Source organism: Chlorocebus sabaeus, chromosome 20 (genome assembly GCF_047675955.1).
Source record: "Chlorocebus sabaeus isolate Y175 chromosome 20, mChlSab1.0.hap1, whole genome shotgun sequence".
Taxonomy (NCBI): Eukaryota; Metazoa; Chordata; class Mammalia; order Primates; family Cercopithecidae; genus Chlorocebus; species Chlorocebus sabaeus.
This window is the reverse complement of record NC_132923.1, coordinates 6,636,188-6,652,289: the sequence shown is the minus strand read 5'-3', so window position 1 is coordinate 6,652,289 and position 16,102 is coordinate 6,636,188. Positions and strand designations below refer to the sequence as shown.

The 16,102-nt window shown below is 56.5% G+C and overlaps 1 protein-coding gene across 1 annotated transcript; it reads right to left on the bottom strand.

Moving 5' to 3' along the window:
• Window positions 1-5,354: 5,354 nt before the first annotated feature.
• NES (nestin) lies at window positions 5,355-13,949 on the bottom strand. Its single transcript, XM_007976732.3, has 4 exons — window positions 13,023-13,949; window positions 11,782-11,906; window positions 10,021-10,094; window positions 5,355-9,771 (listed from the first exon to the last, which is right to left on the bottom strand). Exons 1-4 carry the CDS (start codon window positions 13,803-13,805, stop codon window positions 5,894-5,896), a joined length of 4,860 nt encoding a protein of 1,619 aa, XP_007974923.3. The 5' UTR covers window positions 13,806-13,949; the 3' UTR covers window positions 5,355-5,893.
• Between the last annotated feature and the right edge of the window lie 2,153 nt (window positions 13,950-16,102).

The following is a 16,102-nucleotide window of genomic DNA, read 5'->3' as shown; positions in this document are numbered from 1 at the left end:
GAGATTGTGACTAGAAGAGAAGGTTGAGGAAGGAAGAGGACTCTAGGGCCTGGGACTCTGGGACCTAGGGTCCATCCCTTTGGGGCCAGAGCATCAAGTACAGGAGGGACATCCACATTGGAGCCCCTGGAATAGTGGGGCTTCGGGAAGGCTTTGGGGAGTAGGAGGCAGGGCCTCTACCCTTGAAATGTGGGAGAAGAGACAAGCCTGATCTGGGTGTGGGAATGCTGTGTTAGAAAGACTGAGAGGCCAGTCACAGTGGCTCATGCCTGTAATCTCAGCATTTGGGGAGGCCAAAGCAGGCAGATCACTTGAGCCCAGGAGTTCAAGACCAGCCTAGGTAACATAGCAAGAGCCTGTCTCTACTAAAAATACAAAAATTAGCCAGGTCTGGTGGCTTGCGCCTGCAGTGCCAGCAACTTGAGAGGCTGAGGTGGGAGGATCGCTGTTGTGAGCCAAGGAGGCCAAGGCTGCCGTGAACTAGGATAGTGCCACTGCACTCCAGCCTGGGTGACAGACAAGACCTCCATCTCTTAAAGAAGAAGAAGAAGAAGAAGGAGGAGGAGGAGGAGGAGGAGGAGGAGGAGGAGGAGGAGAAAGAGGAAGAAGAAGGAGAGGGGAAAGAGGGCTCCCAGCAGGGAGGTAGATGGGAGACCCCAGTGCCATGAGAGAGGAAAGAGAGAGGGCCACATTTTCCTCTGTGGGCCATTCTTTCTGTCCCTCCCTCTGCTTCTGAGCCAAGCATCTCCTCCCCTGGTTCAGCCACTTGAGATTCTCATCCTAGTCTTTTTAAGGTCAGCCGGTAGATTCAGGAACAGAGTGCCTGAGTCCTTTCTTCAGGTACTTGAGCTGCATTCAAGAAACATCCTGTTTTCCCACCTCCCAGGAAGACCCTCAAGTCTAACTTCCATCTGTCCTGCTGTAGGATCCATCCTGGAACTTAGCTCTCCCCTGTGGGTGGGGCTGGGGGTCCAGCTGGGACCCAGGAGCCTGTGCCCAAGCCCAGAGTCGTCTCGGGTTTCCTGGGCTTAGGTGGGCTTTTTTTCCATCCCCTCTCCCTTCCATGGGCAGCCTCAGAGAGCACATTCCAGCTGAAATTAAATCACATTCCTCTCTCCCTGCTTCATGAGCATGGCATTGCTGACAGCAGCTGTGACACCACAGGGTCAAGTGGCAGCAGCTGGTTCCCCAGGGAGGGGCTGAGAAGGGGGTGGGGAGGGAAGTGGAGGACCAGGGCCTTTCTTTGGAGGCAATAAATGAATTCTGATTCTTTGATCTCAAGAGACCAGAGAAAGAGGCACAGACCCTGCAGTGGCGGGGATCAAGGTTAGACCACAGGATGTCCTAGCTGTGTGGTGCCTCTGGGGATGACCCAGTCCCAGGAAGGCCCCACGGGGGAAGGAGGTGTCCAGTGTCTCTTTCTGAGAGGACCCTGGAAGAACCTACTCTCCCCACTCCAGGGCTGGGCTCTCACACAGACATTAAGGCTGAAGGAGCCCTTTAAGAGACCACACTCTGTGCCCCCTTGGCCGAGCCCAACACCTAGGCCTTTGATTTCCTCTGAGACTCGTGGCAATGGCGGCAGGAGCAGCAGCAGCAGCAATAGGACAGCATCAGGCTGACTTGAATGGAGAGCTCAGCCCCTAACCTCACCCTCTGAGGCGCCTCAGCCTGCACAGCCTTATAAGGAAGTGTCCCAAACAAACCGAGGAAGCCACCTCCGGCCCCCAACCCGGCCCCACCCCATCCAAAAGCTATATTTACCCAGAGGAGGCCCCAGAATAACCTCCCACTTGTCCTTGCACTGATTGGAGGGGTGGGGGCAGGGGGGATACTGTCCCTCTGTGCTCCCTCCCCTGGGACTCCACCCTCAGAAGTGTGTCCCGTTGTCTGTCATAGTCATTCATTTATTTAATACGCATTTATTCAGCACCTCCTGGGCTCCCAGGCACTGAGCTAGGCTCTGGGCGATGACCAGGACAAAGGTCTTGCTGTCCCAGAAACTCCCATGATGACAGCATGTCTGAGACCCCGCAGTCCCCTGGTTTTGCTTCTACTCTGGCCTCCTTTTCCAGCTCCTTCCCAGTCATCTCCTCTCTGTCAGGAGCTCCTCTGGAGCTCTGTCCAGGGCTCTCTTCATCTTATATGCTCTCTCTGGGGGATCTCTAGGCCAGTGACCCCCTAATTCTTGTCTCCAACCTGGCCCTCTCTCCTGTGCTCCAGCTCCATGTGTCCACCTACCTCAAGCACCTCCTCCTGGAGGTCACAATTTCCTGCTGGACTCTGCCACTCAGAAAATAGTCCTATGTCTGCCAGCTGCCCAGCCAAAAACCTGGAACCCTCTGCTGGCCTATCCCCGCCCTCCCCTACCATGGATTACCAAGTCCTGAGATTCCCTTTCCTCATGTGTCTCCTCTCCACCACTGCCACCGCCACTGTCTCCTGCCTGCACTCTGGCAGGTAGCAGCCTCCCGGAAGCCCTCCTGCCCACACCAACCTGTTTTCACACAGCAGCCAGAGTTTGACTTGAAATGCAAACCTGGGCCGGGGGTGGTGGCTCACGCCCGTAATCCCAGAACTTTGGGAGGCTGACGCAGGCGAATCACTTGAGGTCAGGAGTTTGAGACTAACCTGGCCATCATGCTGAAACCCCGTCTCTACTATACAAAAATTAGCTGGGTGTGGTGGCAGGTGCCTGTAATCCCAACTACTCTGGAGGCTGAGGCAGGAGAATCTCTAGAACTGGGGAGGCAGAGGTTGCAGTGAGCCGAGATTGCACCGCTGCACTCCAGCCTGGGTGACAGAATGAGACTCCCGTTTCAAAAAACAAGCAAGCAAACAAAAAATAACAAAAATTAGCTGTGCGTGGCCTCGGGCGCCTGTAATCCCGCTACTTGGGAGGCTGAGGCAAGAGAATTGCTTGAACCGGGGAGGCAGAGATTGGAGTAGCCAAGATCGCATCACTGCACTCCAGGCTGGGCGACAGAATGAGACTCCTTCTCAAAAAAAAAAAAGAAAAAAGAAAAAGAAAGAAAGAAATGCAAACCTGGTCAGGTCACCTCTGCTTGCAACCCTTTAGAAGCTCTTGCTTCAGAATTCACTCTCTGCCTCCAAATACGTAGAAGTCTTTATTTCCTGGCTATCTAATGAGACCTCTGTCCCCAAACCCTGACTCTCTCTTCAGTCTCATGATGAACTTTCTCTTCCCTCCTCCACCATCTGGCACAGGAGCCTTCCTTCTCTTCCTCAGTTGCCCAGGCTTTCTCTTCCTGCCTCTGAACTTTGCACATGCTGTTCCCTCTGACTAGAACCCCTTTCCTTCCCCTCCTCCCCAGCTGGCCACTCCTGCTCATCTTTCAGGTTCTCAGGAGAGCCTTCCCTGTCTACCCCTCCCATACGCCCCCAACCCAGGTCAGGCGAGGTCCCCTGCACTCTGCTCCCATAACCTAGGGCACTTCACTGTTTTCAGATATGATTTCCACTCAGAAGCCCTTGTTCAACTGGTAGGTAAAGCTGCCTGAGTGAGGAAGCCCATTGTTCTTTATCTGTGGCTCCCCAGTGCCTGCACAGCACATGGCACGTGGTAGATGCTCAGTAAATAGTTGTTGACAAATGATGACCGCTCCTGTTCTCACCACCAGGAATGTCCCTGTTACTGTCCAACCCTCGCTCCTCTTGCTCATTGACAATCACTTCCAAAGAGAACACGCCTCCCACGACATATCCCCTTAGGGACGTCCTCGCTTCTACCCTGTTTGAGATTATTGGCAGCAATGGCCAGTTTGGTAACTCTATATGGGATCAGGAGTCCTGTGGGCGGGGGGGGGGGGTAGGGTGGGCACCAGGCACAGGGAAGGACTGCTTGGCTAGGCCCCCGTCCTCGGCCCTTGCCCAAGCGGAGGTGCCCGAGGGCCTGGGGAGATCAAGCACAGGGCACCTCTGTCCCATTGGAGGGGCAGGGAGTGGACCTTCCTTGCCTGGATGCCAATGCACTGGCCCCAGGCCTAGTAGCCTGGCAGGATCAGATAGGGCCTTGTTAGCAGTGGGTACAGGAAGGAGAGAGCGGAGGCTTGGGTTGCCAGGAGGGTGGGGTGGGGAGAGACAGGATCCCGGCCCCTGAGGGATGGGGCATAGTGGGTGTGAAATGGAGCCTGGGTGCCCAAGACAGAGGTGCTAGATGAAGACAGGCAGAGAGGCAGACAGTGAGGGCCTGTCAGGGAGGCCCCTACCCACCCCTCTCTGACTGGAGGACAGGAGTAGGAGCCAGAGGGGCTGGGACTTCATCTTCTCATCTTTCTCCAGCCCTCAGCCCTGAGCCCAAAGGGAGGGAGAGCCTGCTCCCGGACTTGGGATCCGCTCCAAACTGGAACATTTGTTTGGCAGCCCCTATCCCACCCCCACCAGCGCTATTTAGAGGTGTCGCCAGATCTTCCTTCCCCGCAGAGCTGAAGCAGCGAGTGGTTTCTATTTGGGTATCCTGACTTCAAGGCCTGCAGGCCCCACCTAATCCAGGAACCCCTGGTCCCCTCCCTGTCCTACACAGGGACACAGAGAGTTCCTGGGAAGTGGGGGGAGGAGGAGACGCTGTGGCTGGAGGACCCTTGGGCTAAGCTGCTGCCAGCACAGCACTGTCATCAGCACACCCCCAGCCCCCACCCCGACAGTTCAGCCCCCCACTCTGCCCTCTCCCCTGCCTCCTGCTGCAGCGTTGGAGGGAAGTCCTACCGAAGACCTATGCTGTCCTCAGCCTCCTTCCTGCTCTCCTGGGCCCAGGGAGGCTCCCAGGTCACCTGGCCCAGCCTCTCTCATTGTGTGGCAGAGTGTGAGGCTTAGAGGATCAATGCTGACCTGAGGCCATGCAGCCAGACTGAAGCCGAATAGACCTGTCTCTTCCTTCACCCTGCTCCCACCAAGCCGGGGGAGCAGATCAGGCCAGACAACTTGTTTGGGTTTAGAGACAAGGGGGCTTATTATGCTGGCGGCACCAAGGGGCTAATGGCGGGGGACATACAAGGGTGGGGGTGGCCCCAAGGCCTAATCCCTGTAATCAGTGCTGGGGGCAGAGATGATGACAGGCCTGGCTTCTGCAGGCGCTGAGGTCACCTGGACTGGCCTCCTCCAGCCAAGCTACAGCCCCTGGCCCTCCCCAGGCCCCAGCACTGCTGTCTGCAGCTTGGGTCTGTCTGCCCTCATCCCCCAAGGAGGTCTCCAGGGTCCTCCTCTCCTCAGGAGGCAGCCCCTCCCTAGCACCAGCATCTCCTCCCTCCTCCCCAACAGTCTCCCCCACCACCCCATCTCTGCTCCTGTACTAACTCTGAGGGGCCCCTCTGAGTGGCGGAAGGAAGAGTCCAGACTTTGAAGGCAGAGGCATTACTTTATTCAGGCAGGGACTAGCCAGGCAGGGCCACAGGTGGCAGGGATGGGGAGGTCAGGACATGGGAGTGCCATCACCTCCATTAGCCACAGGCCAGACAGCCCAGGAGGGTGGTGCTACTGCAGTGAGATGGGGCAGGGCTGGTGCGCTTGGGCACAAAAGCCAGCATGTCACCCTTCCTTTGGAGAAGCCTCTGGGCTACAGGACTTTTCCAGCTGATGGGATGTGGAGGGAAGGGGGCCTAGTACTATCGGGATTCAGCTTTACTTAGCCTATGAGATGGTGCAGGCAAGAGATCCTCTTTGCAGGGTAGGAGGTTATATTCCTACAGCCTCCATTCTTGGAGTAGGCTCCTTTGCCACACCCCTTTTCACCTTAGCCGGCCAGGCCTCTCAGCCAGAAACCACAGGTCAAGAGATCGTAAGTTAAGAGTGCTGCTCCTGAGCAGGGAACGGGCTTGGAGACATCCTCCCACTCCCTGCACCCCTAAGTCCCCAGTGCCAGGGAGATGGTCTTTCCCTAGTCCTCCCCTGAGGACCAGGACTCTCTATCTCCTTCTCTCTGAGTGAACTTCAGGAACTGACCCTGGCCCAGGTGAACAGGAGCCCCTGCCCAAGAGGTCTTCAGGGCACTCCCCTCCTCCTCCTGAAAGGGGCTCCCTCGGTCTTCCTCAGGGACGAGCAGCGTCCCTTGCCCCACTTCCTCAGACTGCTCCAGTCCGTTCATCACTCCCCCATTCACATGCTGTGACTTCTCCTCCAAATTGGGACCCTGGCCATTAACACCAATGATGTCTGCCCCTGGGCCTGAGTCCTCCATCCCACCGGGGACCTCCAGAGGGCCAGGGACTTTGTCCTCCCTCTCCAAGGAAACAGGGTCTGACTCTTCTTCTGAGCCAGAAGGCTCAGCACTGTCCTGGGACTCAGTTTCCAGGGCAGTCATGGGGGCACCAGCCACTGCACTCCTCAAGCTGTCATCCCAGGGGACACTGACACCTACAGAATCAGACTCCAGGAAGTCCCCTCTCTGGGAGCTACTCAGGGCCTGGAGGCTGCCAGCAGAGGATCCTGGCCCCCACCGCCCAGCCTCTGGCTCCCTCCCCTTCTCCTCATCCTCCTCTCCCTCCTCCCCACTTTCTTCCTCATCTGCAAACCCATCAGACTCCCCATCCCGATCCCAGGCTGCAGGCTCCAGTAGCAGCTGAGGCACCTGGCCTAGAGGTTCTGCCACCTCCCCAGGGACCCCAGGAAGAAAAGATGCCTCAGTCCCCAGGTCCTCAAATTCCTCTGACAGGTCAGAGTCACGGCCACACTCTTCTTCTCCCTCTTCCCCCTCCTCCTCTTCTGAGGGTGGGGCCTCAAGGCCCTTGGAAGCCAGGGCAGCAGGATCCCAGCCCTCCTTTCCAGTCTTCCCTTGAGGGGGTGGCCTCTGCTCTCCAGTGGGGTCCCACTTGGGGGAAGTGGGGGACCTGAGGTAGAGGCCCAGGGGAGTGGAGTCGGGAAGAGTCTCCCCCAGCTCATCCTCATCACTCTCTTCTCTGCTCTCCTCCCCCTCCTCTTGGAGGCCCTTGGGAATCTCCCCAGAACCCAACTCCTCCTGCTCACTCTCTACTTTCCCCAGGGCCTCAGCCCTCCCCTGCACCCCCCAGCTAGCCTCCTGGCTCCCTTCAGCCTGAGGCTGGGGCCCAGGGGCATCTTCCAGGATTGGGGTGTACGTTGGGCTGGGGGAGACCAGCACTGGTGGTACATCCTTCTCAGCTTCCTCTGACCCCAGGGGCCGAGGTGGAGGGGCATCACTTCCATCGTGGCCCAGGGTCTCAGCAGGGAATGCCTCCTCTGCTTCCCTAGGGGCCTCAGCCTCTGACTCCTCCCAACTCTTGGGAGACTCCCAAGGGTCTCTACTCTTCCTGGGCAACTCGGAGAGCTCTGTCCCCAGAGCACCTGCCTCCTCTGGGTCCTTTCTAGGCCCTTCCAAGCCCTGAACCCTCTTTGCCTCCAAACTCTCCTCTTCCAGGGGTGGTTCCATCACCTCTTCCCTGGTCAGATGGCCTGAGTCCTCCAGCCCTCCCACCTCCTGCCTTGGGCCTGGCTCAGCTCCCACAGCAGACTCACCCGTGGCAGGCTCTGACCCCAACGTGACCTCTGGGGAAGCTTGGCCACCCCGTGGGGCCACATCCTCATCTTCCGCCAGGGGCTCTATCGCCTCTGGCAGCCCCTGGGGAGCTTGGAGGCCTGGGGCCCCCACCTGTTGTGATTGTCCTTCGGGGTCCTGGAGGCCCTCAGCCCCTCCCTTCCCACTAGCTCCCTCAGCTAGGCCTCTCTGCTCTTTGGGCTCAGGGCTCTCTGGGTGCCCCTCGCCTGGGATCCAGACCTCCTCTGTGGCATTCGCCTCTCCCTGCTCTACCACCTCCTCCTTCCCAGCGAAGCCATCCTGCTCCCTCAGGTTCAGCTCTGCCTCATCCTCATTTTCCACTCCAGCCATCCCAGCGGGGCTTTCCTGAAACAGTTCTTGGTCCTTTCCCACCGTATCTTCCCACCTCTGCACATCTGCAGACTGCGGCAGCTCCCGTCCCTCCTCCTCCAGACACCTCAGTGACTCTTGGTTCTCTCCCTTCCCCAGGTTCTCTTCCTCTTCCAGATTCCTTTGACTTTCCTTGTCTACCTCCTCTGGAGATCTCAAATTCTCCGGGTTCCATGCTCCCAGAGATCTCAATGGTTCCTGATTCTCCTCTTCTAGGAGTCTCAATGTCTCTTGGTTCACTTCCACAGACTCCAGTGGTTCTTGAATTTCTAGAGGTTTCATTGTCCCCTGATTTATTTCTTCTAGAGACCACAGTGGTGCCTCAGTTTCTGGAGATTTCAATGTTTCCAGGTTCTCTTGTCCTGCAGACTTCAGTGATTGTAGGAGCTCTGTTTCTAAAGATTTTACTGCCTCTACACTCTCTTCTTTGAGTGACTTTAATAACTCTTGATTCTCATTTTCAAGAGGTCTAGCTATCTCCTGGTCAAAAGACTTCAGTGGTTCTGGATCCACTTTTTCTGGGGGTCTTAATGTCATCTGATCCTCTTCCCCTAGAGGCCTCTGTGGCTGTTGAGTCTCTTTTTCAAGAGTTCTCAGTGTTTCTTGGTCGTCGTCTTCTAAAGACCTCAGTGATGTGTGATTCTCTGTTTCTAGAGGCCTCACAATACTCTGGTCCTCTTCTTCTAGAGTGTTCAGTGGTTCCTGGTTCTCTTTTTCCAGAGGTCTAAAGGCCTCTTGGTTCTCATCTTCAAGAGACCTCAGGGGTTCCTGATTCACCTTTGTCAGAGATCTCAGTGCCTCCTCATCCTCTACTTCTAGAGATCTCAGTGGCTCTTGATTCTTCTTTTCCAGAGCTGTCAATGACTCTAAGTTCTCTTGCAGAGAACTTACTAATTCTTGATTTTCCTTTCCTGGAAATAAAAACGTCTCTAGATTACCTTCAAGAGATTTCATTAGTTCTTGATTCTCCTTTTGCAGGGGTTGCAATGTCTGTGTGTCCTCTTTTCCTATAGGCTTAAGTAGGCCTACAGCCTCTTTTTCTAGAGGTCTCACTACCTCCACATCCTTTAATAGCTCTTTATTTTCCTTTTCTAGACTTTTTAGTGTATCTAAGTCTTCTTCTAAAGACCTCGGAGATTCTTGATTCTCCCTTTCTAATGTCTCATGGCTCTGGTTTTCCAGAGTCTTCAGTGACTCTTGAATCTCCTCTCCCAGAGACTTCAGGGTTTCTTTTTCCAAAGGAACCTGGGAGTCCTGGATTTCCTTCCTGTTTAGATCCTCTTCTTCCCATATTTCCTGCTGTAAGCTGCTCACCATTTTACCCTCTATGGCTGTTTCTTTCTCTACCAACCCCCGTATTTGTCCTTCACCTTCCTCTTGGCATATGCTGAACACTCTAGACCCACCGGATTCTCCATCCTTAGCCTCTAAACTGGAGTGGTCAGGGCTGACAGGTGGGGCCAAGGAGGCATGGTCCTCTGGGGACTGGCCTGTACCGGCCTCTTGCCACTGGCCCCCAGGCTCCTCTGGTCCAGGCAGGACGTTGGCAGGAATGGCCACCTTGGCTTCAGCCTGCAGGGGCTCTGGAGCCTGTTTCCTCCCACCCTGTGCCTGGAGCAGAGAGACAGGAGCATCCTGGGCTCTGATCTCTGCATCTGTAGCAAGAGAGGGTGCCTGAGGTGTGGGTGGGATGGGGGTGCTGGCCAAGGTAGGGGTACGGGCCTGGAGGAATTCTTGGTTCTTAAGAAAGGCTGGCACAGGTGTCTCAAGGGTAGCAGGCAAGGGTGAGGGGAGGGAAGTTGGGCTCAGGACTGGGAGCAAAGATCCAAGACGCCGGCCCTCTGGGGTCCCAGGGAATTGCAGCTCCAACTTGGGGTCTGGAAAGGCAGAGGGGGAAGAAACAGCATCAGTATATCACTGGCAGTGAGGGGAGCCACAGAGCAGCCACCACTAGCAAGAGTGTCCATGCGCCTGCCCCTGGTGCCCACGGCTGGGCTGAGAGCATGCTCACTGACACTGGAGGCCATGGACTTGTGATTTAGATTGGTGCCTCTAGGGAAAGATAGGTCTGGGATATGAAGAGCAAAGCAGGGTAGTTTCTGTGGGACCTTGGCGCCTCCTCTTACCCGGGAAGCTGAGGGAAGTCTTGGAGCCACCGCCAGGTGTTTGCAGCCGGGAGTTCTCAGCCTCCAGGAGGGTCCTGGAGAGGAGGGAGGGAAAGTGGGGTCAGCCCTCTGCCCCCAGGCCTGCAGGCAGCAAGCCAGCTGGGGACAACTCAGGCTGAGCTTGTACCATCCTGGCCCTGCAGGCTTCCTCTTCATTTGACAATGTCACACAAAAGTCACACTGAGGGTGAAATCACATAGTCACATACCCACAGACGTCACACACTTGGTCACACAGAGTCACACCGTATTGGGATACACAGCAGAGCTCAGACATAGAAGCAGATTCCCACACAGTCGGACACTGCCCTACACACACGCACACAAGGCTTAGGCTAGCCTCCTCCTCCCACCCCAGGCCGATGACCTCATCCTCTGTGTGGGGGACCGATTCTCATGCTAATTGCTGCCATTGTCCAAGTCACCATCTGGAGGGTCTGAGAAGGAGAGGATTCTGGGGAAGTGGGAATTCTCAGTCCGTTCCCATGGGATGGGCTCCCTCCTCCTTCCCTGGTGGCCCCCAGAGCTAGCGACAGACAAAAGCAAATGAATTCAGCTCCCCTTCTCCAAATCCTTTTCATGCCTCAAAAACCAGCAGTTAAATTCCTCGGGGCCCACCAGACCCTTCCCCTCGGTGATTTCACTTGGGGTCAGGGCCCTCATCTTAGGATCTCTAAGCACTCTGGATCCCAAGCTCTTCGGTGCACGGAGGTCTTTGTGTCCAGGCCCCTGCCTCAGTGCCCCTTGAACCAATGAGGGGAGCAGGGACCAATCAACTCAACAACTTAGGCTGAGCAGCTCCTCCTCTCTGCTTTGCTCCATGATCTCTGAGACTGGTTAGCACTTGCTGTAGCCTCACCTCTGTCCTTCCCAGTGCTGTGGCCTTCCTTCTGGGCTTCTCTTCCCTGGTGGTGGAGCCCCTCTCTTCCACATCCTCCCCAGAGCCTCACTGACCTTCCATCTCTGGCCCTTGCCTCCCCTCCTTTCCTGACCTCATATGGCCCTTCACCAGCCACAGAGCCCCTTCCTCAGGGTCCATCAATGGCCCCTCAGCCAACAGGGCCAATTTCCCAGAAGAGACTGCGGGCTTTGCCCAAGGCCACATAGCAAGTGAGAAGCCGCCCCTCCTTGGTCTCAACCATTTCTAGGAAAACAGAAAATGTGGACAATGAAAGGTTGGGGAGGACCAAGGGCACTAGGGGGCATCAGAGGAGTCAGGCCCCATGACATCCAGGCTAGAAGAGGCCTTGGAAGTCCCCCAGCCCAGCCCTCAGCCCCTAGACAAGGCTGAGGCCCAGGTCAGGTGACAAGTCAGTGCAGCCACCCCATGCCTGCGATGCCTCCTTTCCGTGGTTGCTAAAGGACATGGCCCCCGGGGTGTGGGCACGCATAGAGTTGGAGCTTTGCCCCTTGGGGGGAGGGTCTGGATACAGTTGCCCCACACGGGTCCAGCCCCTCTCCAGAGGCTGTCCCACTCGGCAATATCATCTGTCTTGGGGGAATTTCCTGGGCACAGGACATTTTTCAGGTCTCCAACCTATGGGAGAGCAGATGGTTTCAGGCAGGACATGTTTCGGTGTGGAAGTGACTAGCCTAGAGTTACAGAACCCAGTGGCAGCAGAGTTACCATCACCTACACCTCTGGTCCCCTTCAGTCACACAGTCTGCCCCAGCATGTGTGTGCACCTCTGTGTGCCTGGGTAGACAGGGCTCATCTCGTACCTGTACGTGGCCACCTCCAGGCTGAGGGACATCTTGAGATGCGCCAGCTGCTGCCGACCTTCCAGGACCTGAGCGATCTGGCTCTGTAGGCCCTGTTTCTCCTGCTCCAGGGCCTCCACAGCCAGCTGCAGGGCAGGCAAGAGGCAGTCAGCGGAGGGGCTGGGGTCCCTTCTGCGAACCAACCTGTGTCCTGCCCGCTGCTGCTGCCTGGGAAGCACCTCCTGCTCCCTGGCTGACTTCTCTGTGCCCACCCTACTCCCTACCCAGAGAGCCCCCTCTGGATCAGCCAAGATAAGCCCAGGGCCCCTGTCAGCCCTCTCAGCCCTCTCCCACTGCTCCTCCTCTGAGGATGCTGATTAAATGGTAGCACATGTTGCTCAGAACACAGCCCCCACAGGAAGGGGGGGTGATGGGTTATGGAGAGGAGAAGAGGGAAAAAAAAAAAAAGTGGAAGCAGAAGGAAAAACGATTAATCAAGAGGCCTGGAGCCTGCAGGACTGGAAGGCAAACAGCCCCAGTCCCCCATTGGTCCCATCTCCCATAGCTGTCTCCTGCTCCTCACAGCAGGCTCCCACCCCCGCCCCACCCCATTTCCCACATGTTCTGGATTCTCTCTCCTCTGAGAGGAGGGATGGGGAGGTGGCCATGGCACCTCTGTGTGGCTCAGGCAAGAAGCTGTTTTCGCAGCTGCTGGTCACATCTGTGCCCTGTGAGAAGGAGCAGCTGTTATGGGCCTCTGGAATGTGCTCCAGGGAGCCGAGAAGCCATGACATGGGAGGGGGCTGGTAGCCATTCATTCACGGCCCCTCACTCCTCCCCTCAGGGGAAGGAGGGCTGTGAGGAACTTGGAGATTCTGAGTGACCAGGCCACCAGACTCAGCGCAGAGGCGATAGTGCTGGGCATCTTCCCAGTAATAGCAGAGCCTGGGGAGGGGCCCAGAGCCCCGGTCATCATCAGAGCCAGACGGTGCCATCCAGAGAGTGGGGGGTGGGGGGCTGCTGCAATGGGTCTTGGGCCTGACTGCCCACCCAGGGATGTGTTTCGAGAATCCCCACCATTCGCACCCTACACTAGACGGGGCTGTAAAAGTCTAGGACTTGTGGCACCAGGTTTCTGAGAACTGGCTCCTGATTCAACAGCCAGCTAGCCCCACTCCCTTCCCAGTAGGTCTCTGAGCTTCATAAGGGACTTTCTGGAGCTTTCTGGAACTTTCTCTCACCCAGGCCCTCAACCTCCTCACCTGGAACTTTTCAGTAGCCCGCAGCCGCTCCTGCCAGCGGCCCTCCAACCTCTGTTCCAACGCTGCCCTGCGCTCCTGGAGGCCTCCGCGCTCAGCCTGGAGCTGCTGCAACTCCAGGCGGCCCTCGCGGGCACCCTGCACCGCCCGGCCCAGCCGCTCGCGGGCCTGGCCCAGAGACGTCTCCATGTGCGCCACGCGCTCCTGATAGCCGCGCACTGCCCCGCGCCACGCCTCGCCCAGTCGCCTTGCCAGCTCCTCCACCTCCGGGGCCGGCGCGGGAGGCCCGCGGGGCGGCGCGGGGCAGCGGGGGGCACAGGCAGCCTGTGCGTTCAGGCCGATGCGCTCTTCCTCGTGCGCCAGGCGTAGAGCCTCTAGCTCGCGCTCCAGCTCTGCCGCCTGTCTGCTTAGCCAGGCCCGGGCGCATTTCTCCGCCTCGACGGCGCGCCGGTTGCGGGCTACCTCCTCCGCCGTCCGCTCCCGGGCCAGTCGCAGCTGCTGGCATCGGCCCATCACGCCCTCCAACTCTTCAGCCAGGTTGTCGCGCGCCACCTCGGCCGCGTGCTTCTCCCGCCAGCGCTGATCAACGAGGGCCCGCAGGGCCGCCAGCTCATCGTCGGCTCGCGCCCGCCAGGAGGTGTCCCCGGATTGTGCCCGGAGCCCCCCGAGCTCGGCGCTGAGCAGCTCATTCTGCTCCTCCAGCGCCTTGACCCGGCCCAGGTAGGCCTCCAGGCGCCGATTGAGCTCCCACATCTGAAAAGACTCCTCCCCCATGCAGCCTTCCATCCTGCTCGTCTGACCCACTGAGGATGGACAGACGCTGGGCACCAGGAAAAGGGAGCGGCTCACAGAGCTTTTAGGACCGAAGAGAAAAGAGACCGACGGGGACAATGACGGGGCGGGGCGGGGTGGGAGTAGCCTGAGCGACTGAGAGTCGGGAGTGGGAGCGAGGCTATTCATACTCCCGCCAGGCGGGCGGGAAGAGGGGCGGGACCCAGGTCTTAACCCCTTAGAGGTCAGAGAGTGGCAGCAGCCTCTGTCCCTGCTTCCCCAGGGTGCTGGAGAGTGGAACCAAAGAATAAGCCCTACCATGGAGAATCGGATCTGAGGGTGGTGGCTTCCTGAGGGAGGAGGCCGTGAAGAAGGGTCACAATCCGCAAAAAAGGCAGATAATGCACAGAACCGAGCCTGTGGGAGTGGGGGTGTCAAGACGTTCCAGCCTGGGAGGGAGTGCAGTCTCAGTTACTCAACACATCCGAGAGAGGTATCACTTACTGAATTCCTCTAAGACTCAGTTTCTTCATCCATAAAATGGGAGCAGTGATGGAAATCGCATGGCTGCTGAAAGAAATGGATGTGGCCAGGTTTTTTTTTTTTTTTTTTTTTTTTTTGAAATAACAAATGCTCATCCTCCTGAAATATTGGAGCGAGTACTACAGCATTGCAGAAAGAAGCTGGAGAGACACTGCCTGGAAAACAAGAACAAATGTCTGATATTGGGACACACACACACGCGCGCGCACACACACACACACACACACACGCTATTGCCTGAGTCTCCATCAGAAAAGGGAGCGACCAGGTGAAGGGCCGTCATGGGCTTAAGTACGTTTGTCTCTCCATCCTTCCTACAACTCTTCCGTATAACTGCGAGGTTCAAACATCCACTTTAGAAAGTTCTGTTCTTGGGGAGGGGCCCCTTCTCCCGCACCCCCTGCCAGAGAATTTTGGGTGGTTGACGCCCTCTGGCGGCTTTCAGAAGTGGAAGCAGCAGGAAGAGGCCACTCTTCCCTTCCTAACCACTAGCCCAAGTTTATCCAGCCTTTATGATGTGCCCAGTCGTGTTCTAACATTTTACTTCCGTGACCTGACTTAATCTTCAAAACAGCCTTTTAAGGATTCTACAGTTTATGAAGTAGAGAGCTCACCAAGGGTGAGAGTAGTAAGGAAGGCTCTCTGGATGGGGCGCATCCTTGAGCTGGGAGGTAAAGGACAAGTGGAATTTGGGGGATTTACAGTGAAGGAGAAGCAGGGCTGGGGAGGAGATGAAGGGATAATGAGACAGAGGGGATCTTCCGGGAAGGCATTTCTGATCAAGCTGCTAAATCCAATTTAGCTCAAGTGTTAATTGAGCACTTACTATGTGTCAGCACCAAAGAGATTGCTGGGACTCTGTCCCAGCCCTGGAAATGCTTATAGTTTGGTGATGTGAGGTTAACAGTGACGGGCACTCATAGTCTGGTGGTGGAGGTAAACATAATAAGATGACTAGAATACTTGATCAGCCTCCAAGGTGCTGGGGACAGAGCCTTGCAGCACAAAGGATGGAGGGGTTTTTCTGGGTAGAGGGTACAACCAGGTCAATAACCAGGAAGTCATCCCATCAATACCCCCTCCCCTTGAGGAGTCTCTTAAGGACCCCATCGCTGTCCCCAGGCCAATGGGGCTTTGGAATTCACCACCAATATGTAGAATGGAGGTCAGGGAGGGGTTAGTGACAGGAGATTGACTAAGAGTCAGTGCAGGCCAGGAGGCTGAGGATCTGGGATGCCCAGGCTCCTTCAACCTTGCATAACTTCATAAATCCTGCTGTTTGGTTTGGGTTGAGGTCTCCCTAGAGCTGTGGCCAGCAGAGCTGGCTTGGAATCTCTTCCTCTCTTTCTTTTATTTTTATTTTTATTTTTTTATTTATTTATTTATTTATTTTTTTTTAGTAGAGACGGGGTTTCACCGTGTTAGCCAGGATGGTCTCGATCTCCTGACCTCGCAATCCACCTGTCTCGGCCTCCCAAAGTGCTGGGATTACAGGCTTGAGCCACCGTGCCCGGCCTATTTTTATGTTTAAGAGGGAGTCTTGCTCCGTTGCCCAGGCTGAAGTGCAGTAATGTGATCTTGTCTCACTGCAAACTTCACCTCCCAGGTTCAGGTGATTCTCCTGCCTCAGCCTCTCGAGTAGCTGGGATTACAGTTGCCCGCCACCATGCCAGGCTAATTTTTGTATTTTTAGTAGAGGTGGAGTTTCACCATGTTGGCCAGGTTGGTTTGAACTGCTGACCTCAGGTGATCCACCCACCTTGGCCTCC

Excerpts from the sequence above, each read along its gene's own strand:
- NES (XM_007976732.3), bottom strand. The coding sequence starts at position 13,805 with ATGGAAGGCTGCATGGGGGAGGAGTCTTTTCAGATGTGGGAGCTCAAT. Across the intron at positions 11,907-13,022 it reads GGGCTACTGAAAAGTTCCAG|CTGGCTGTGGAGGCCCTGGA; the intron begins GTGAGGAGGTTG and ends CCTGCCCTGCAG. Across the intron at positions 10,095-11,781 it reads CTGGAGGTGGCCACGTACAG|GACCCTCCTGGAGGCTGAGA; the intron begins GTACGAGATGAG and ends CCTCCTCTCCAG.